The sequence below is a fragment of the Nannochloropsis gaditana genome (genome assembly GCF_000240725.1).
Source record: "Nannochloropsis gaditana CCMP526 unplaced genomic scaffold scaffold044, whole genome shotgun sequence".
NCBI lineage: Eukaryota > Eustigmatophyceae > Eustigmatales > Monodopsidaceae > Microchloropsis > Microchloropsis gaditana.
Genome location: NW_005803909.1, coordinates 52,604 through 58,897, shown reverse-complemented (window position 1 = coordinate 58,897; position 6,294 = coordinate 52,604). Strand labels below are relative to the sequence as shown.

Here is a 6,294-nt window from a genome sequence, read left to right as displayed (position 1 = left end):
AGAAAGAATTTTTTTAAAAAAAAGAAAAAAACTCCTTAAACATTTCGGAAACCACATTCTCCCTCATTTCCAATTTTTTTGGTTGTCTGCTCGCAAAAGAGTGACACATACTTTTGTAAGGGACGACGATAAAGTGACATCTTTATCTACATGGATTCTGCTTTTTGAGTGTCTTTTTCAAAATGCGCTTGGCGTCCCAGGCCGCAAAAAAATACCGTTTGGAACCATAGGTTTGGTCACATCATGGCTCTCCTTACGCTCTGGCTCTTTGGCTTCCGTCAAATAAGTATCTGGTGAGGAGTTGATCCCATCAACTCTATCACCATGCACCACATGATTCGCCATTCCAACGACAGGGATGGGTTTTTCTAAACGCATCTTGGAATATATAACGGACATAAGCCCCCCCAGATTTAAAAGTAGGCCAATGATATCGCTTATAGAGCCGACCCTCTCGCCCAATATCACAAAAGCTAGGAATCCAGTGAGAAACGGAGACAAGCAGCTGAACAGGGCGGGCAAGGACGCTGAAGTGTGAGCCACAGCCCTGTAATTGACACGTATGATTTGAGTGTGAGTTGCCGTGCTTCGGCACGCTTGCTTCGACTGCAGTGTACCCTTTTGTAGATCTACAAAACCATGCGTCGAAGGGAGTATGATCCACTTCAACGCCATATTGGACACTCCACCTTTTGAGAGCGCTGACATGCCTCTACTCGCTAGCACCCATTTGAAAGATCACCAAAGACAGGCATCCCTTGATTCTAATTCATAAACCCTGCAAACGTCTTTCGCTGGGGGCTAGCCTGGTGTATAGTCCTCTGCAATTATGCCCTCCCCCACACCCTTCCATCCCATCACGTACCATGTCTGACAAGCGTGGGCCCAGAAACTGATCACGAGTCCGCAGTAGAGAACAGCGCACCAAGCGTTACGGGGGACCCGAGTAAAGTCAAATTGGACTAGGCCTGTAGACAGGCCGACGACAACTATGAGTGACAATCCGATCAGAGAAGCATAGGCGTAGATTCCAAAGGGATAAGCATGCGTTTGTAGCTTGATTTTAAGGGCCACAAGATATCCGGCATAGCATAAAGTTTGAAGCAGCATGACTAGGACACCATGTGCCGTCTCGCTGGGGTGGCCAGCCGTCAAATCCATCTTATCGGGGCGCAAGACCACCAATGCCCCGCTAACAGCCAGTAAGATACCTCCAATTTTGAAAGGCGTCACACGCTCCAGCTTCAAGGCTGACGCGAGTACAGCTGCATAAACGGGTACAGTGGGAGACATAATGGCAACAATATTGGGCCCCGCTATTTTATTGGCCACAAAAACGAGTGTCTGGGGCATGACTACCCCGATTAATCCTAAGAGCAGCAAGGAGTGTGCGTCCCGGCGATCAAACTTTCCCAGCGAGCCTTCGCTCCACGCCAGAAAGAAAAGGAACGGCAAAGCCAAAGATACACGCATCATGGCCAATGACATGGGCGGTATGAACTGTAAAGCTGGCTTCGCTACAACGTGCATTAATGCGAAGAGGCACTGATTTATGAACAAGACTGCAAGGCCCAAGAACGGTGGCGGATTGTGGTAAAGGGAGGAAGTGTACCGACGAAGGAAGCCCAGCGAAATTAAAGAAGGAGGACTTGAGACACCTGTATGACATGCTGTGGATCGTTGGGAAGTAGGATCCAGGAGCTGCTCTTTCCTGTCATCAGAAGCGTCCGCGCCTTCGGTGGTGGTGGATGCACTTGACATGGTGCGTCTTTTTTTTGTCAGCCGCACAAATGTCTTGCTGTCATAAGGGATCGTATGGATTATTTGTCTGCGTCAGTCATATAAGCAAATAACAATCGCATGTTTCACCATAAGCATAGTCGTGGAAAAAGTATGACAAGAAAGGTACGCGTCCGTACCCCAGAAAACAATCACAAAAAGACCAAGCCCCGAGGGCATTTTTTTTCCGGCAGATGCGATCGATACGATGCATCTTAAGCATGCTGAAGTATGTATCTAGCGCTAAGAGTCCCTGACCATGCCTGGTGCAATCAAAAACCGAGGCATTGCGTTCCGTTTCGTGTTGCCTCTGGTAGCCTACTAATCGTAGCAAGCTTGTACGTCCCCCGCCACGTCAAGCAGGGGCTACGCAACAGCAGACCCGCCGTTCAGTGGAGCAACCGGGTATGTATGGGCCACAGAAAGGGCGACAAACAAAGAGTGCGCGCCCCCCGCGTCCAAGACAGCGCGCTTTTGAGGGGGATGTCCAGGCGCCAGTAGGGCGTTGGAGTGAAATGGGCCGGGGCTAGGGCGAGGCCCCTCTCGAAGGCCGTCGCCAGGACGCGGAGCGCATCTCCATCATTCCCTCCCTCTTTTGTATCTTCCGTCCTCACGTTAGACTCCGCGCATGACGCGAATCCCATAACAGATTGCGACCTACAATCATCAAGCTGACAATATTTTAGGGGTACGGGTGGAAAGGAACACGGAGGTTTCAAGGCGGACGCGGACCTTGAGAAGCCTGGCAATTCACTGATGATAGTAGAGGTCATGGCCACATCATGGGATGGCGCACCCATGAATCAATCAATTAAGAGAACGCCGACAGCAACAACCTTTATCGAGGTGGGATCAGGTCTGGAGGACGATAAAACACCGGCTCACCTGGATCAGGAAGGAACCCGTTCCTCCCTTCGAAACGAATCCCGTGGGGTTAGTCGTCCACATGCACCGGAAGCTGGTTGCAATAGCGGCGTCGCTGTATTGACTGAATCTTCGCGGGGAGGGGGAGCACACAGAATAAGGAGGAGATCAGGGTCACGAGACGGAGCGGCAGATAAGTGCCGTGGAGGGATTCCGAATCCAGCGCGTGCCGCACCCATGTGCTGGGAGAGACAGGGCTCGTCAATGCACATTCAGCATCAGGACTGTTCTGCGGGCAACGGGGATAGCAGTGACACGCTAGGCGTTGATTCAGATGATGACGAGTTGAACCAGGACGAAGAGATGGTCGCAGCTTTGGCAGCGGCGGCCGCAGCGGCTGCATCGACACCTGGTGAAGGAAGCAGCGAGGGGTTGAAGAGGGAGGAGTCTGCGATACCTCTTCCAGAAATGGTAAGCAGACTGTCCAGCCGATCGTCTGCTCCTCAAGCCTCTGTAGTTGTGCCATCATTGGTAGCCTTGCATGAGGTGGACAGCTACTACTCTTCTTCAAGCGCCCGAGCCACGCGAGCTAGCAGCTTATCGCACTCGGAGTCAGTCAACGTCCCCCGAGAGCGGAGTCAACAACTATATGTGCCAATGCCGGCAGCTATAAGTAGGACTTTGGGGGAGAACAACAACGCTATGATCGACCGACGAGCATGGTTAGAAGTTGAGGACCGGAAGCACCGCTACGCCAAAAACCTGCGTTTGTACTACAAGGAATGGGACCGTCGAGGTCAGCCAGGGAGTTCTTTTTGGAGCTGGTTAGACGAGGAGAGAGTGGAGGTGCGTACGTGTAGGGGAGGGAACCAGTGAACCTAGGGCGAGAAATTCTATGGTGAGCTCAAGAGGCAGGGTGCGTTCTCATCTTTTGCGTATTCGTTGATGGAATCGAGCTCGTGTCTTCATGGCGGGAAGCACGCGAAAATTATCCGTTTCCATCGTCTGGGCGTGCCCTGGCCGCCGTGGGAAGTCAGTCCGATCAATCGAAGCCTGGCACAGCGGCCTTCTCATTCTCATCCCACTCACAGCTAGAGGAATGCTCCAGGGCGCAATTGGAGGCGGAGACGGTCTACTACTGTTCGTTCACCAAGGATCGGGAGGCATTTGAGGTGCAATTCGATGAGCATGGGCTCTTGCATCAGCGACAGGCAGGGGCCTGGGATTTGGTGGAGACCGGGCCGGACGGGTGGATCTTCGTTCTGAGGGACGGCCTCGTCTATGCCCACGAGAAGAAGACAGACCAACCGCCCAGGTGAAAGGGGGAGAGATCAGGGCCGTAGGGGGCAAATCTACGCGCATTCAATTTTGACCGAGACACACATCTTTGGACAGGTTTCACCACTCTAGCTTCTTCGCCGGCGAGTGCGTGCAGGCGGCCGGGCTCTTCGTCGCCACCGGGGGGGTCCTTGAGCGTCTGTACCCGCACTCAGGCCATTACCGGCCTTCCGACAGCCATCTGCTCTCCCTCCTCCTCTTCCTGGAAGCCCAGCATGTGGACATGGCGCTGATGCAAGTCGATGTCCAGCTCGTCATGAAAGTGGCGCGCTCGCACGACGCTACCAAAGGCGGGCGCCGCCGTAAGATCGACAGTCCTTACATGTGGACAGGGCTGCACGCCAAGTATTTTTTGCTGGCTAAACGATACGCGTGGGACAAGAAACTCTTCGATGAGATGCTGAGGCACCGTCTCTGTTTGTGCCCGCCCGGGACGTGAACATTTTTCCTGAAGGCCGTCGACTCCAAGCAAGGAGGTTGTATCCCGCCCCGTGGCGGATTACATCTCTAGTCGTGAATTTGGTGTTGGGATTGGGGGGGGGGAATATTTGTGCGTACATATGGCCGCTACGAAAATGACAAAGAACCAACCGATATCGTAGACAAATACAAGAACGGAACACCAAGTTGTTGATATCATGTTGGCATGCTGCGGAATTTAAAAAAGTCGGACGGTAAATGGTCCTTAGGGAAGACCTCACTTGTCTTTATAACATAGACCTCACTTGTCTTTATAACATTATAACATCGTTTATCAAGTGGCGCACAACTGCGCCCTGTATTAAGTGACTATTTGACGTACTACATCGAAAACAGCATCCGTCCTGCGAAAAGTGTGCTGCTGACGGTGCTCTTGATCGGGTACCAGACGAAGCGGTGCGCTTTTCTACTTGTCGACCGCAAAATTGTATTTCAGAAGCAATCATCGAATGCGAAAAGCAGAACGAAAAGCTGAGCGGGCTTACCCTCATGGCCGGGGCATGACGGCAACGTGGATGTTGTTGGTTTTTACGTGCCCGGCCGGGGTTTTGCGGCCGCCCCCCCTCTCGGCTCTTCGCTCGTCGATGCACGCCACGGGGGGGGGAGGTTGCGCCTCTAAATCTAGCTCACGATATCATTCGCACGACATGTCAGGAATGAAGCGCAAGCATGCAGAGACCCTTTGTACGAAGCCACTGCGAGTACTTGTCCTTGGGGATGGCAACCTCTCGTACAGCCTCGGTTTGGCGGAACGCTTACCAGGGGCGCAGCTCTTGGCCACCTCGTTCGACAATCCTCAAGAATTGCACAGAAAATACACAGAGAGCCACGCCACTGTGACGCGTTTAGAGGCATTGGGCGCACGTGTTCGTGTTATATATGGAGTGGACGCCTTGAACATCCTAGAAACCCTGAGGCGTGTCCAAATGGAAGAAGGAAAGAGGGCTGACTCCTTCCGAGAGCCTCCACATGACTCTGTCTCCAATTGTGCGCGCACTGCAGACGGTCATCCGCTTGAGGTGTTCGACCATGTGATTTTCAACCATCCGCACACGGGCTGGGAAGATATACACCGGCACAGGGCTCTTCTCGCCCACTTCTTGGAGAGCGCAAAAGCCGTTTTGGCGTGCTCGACCACCCAAGGCACGGAGGGAGGTCAAGTCCACGTAACCTTAGCAGGGGATCAATGCAAACGTTGGAAGCTTCTTCAGACAGCAGCGCGACTGGGCTTCAAGCTCCGACACATCTGTGACTTCTATCGACAATTCGGGCCTGACCCTCCCCCGGTAGACATCAAGCGACATCAGAGTGGCAAGTCTTTTCGCATCCGGGGGCTGCCGAGTTTTACGTACTCATTCACCTTAGAAGAAGTCAGTTATTATTCAGCAACTGCGAATGCGGCCTATTCATTCCCCCCGTCTCCCTCCCTCTGGAGGCACGCCTACGATCCGGAGGAGCACGAAGCCGCCATGACCATAAGACCAGGGAATAAGGGGGTTGCGGGCGGCTCGAAAGGCGCCCCCATCACCGATGTGGTTAAATCAATCAAATGCGATACTTGTGAGAAATGTTTTCGTGGGCCCAAAGACCTCCGCAAGCACATGGGCGATGCTCACGATAAGCCCCCCGTGCAGGTGATGAGGGCGTATGGCCTGGGAATGTAGGCTTGAACAAAGTATGAAAACAACTGTTACTTATCGGATATTTTCACCTTCATCCAGGCGGAGGGCCTACCGTGCGAGGCCTGCGGACGGGATTTCAGAGATGAGGCCGCCTTGGGCCAGCACCAGCGCGCAAAACACTCGGGCAGGTTCCAAGATCTGAAGCCAGATT

At 53.0% G+C, this 6,294-nt stretch overlaps 1 protein-coding gene across 1 annotated transcript; it reads left to right on the top strand.

Annotated features, from left to right (window-relative positions):
* Positions 1–5,112: 5,112 nt before the first annotated feature.
* Positions 5,113–5,605, top strand: NGA_2113200 (uncharacterized protein; the record flags this gene model as incomplete). Its single annotated transcript, XM_005856092.1, has 1 exon — positions 5,113–5,605. A coding segment is annotated over one exon (493 nt), but the record flags the coding sequence as incomplete, so codon positions are not given.
* Between the last annotated feature and the right edge of the window lie 689 nt (positions 5,606–6,294).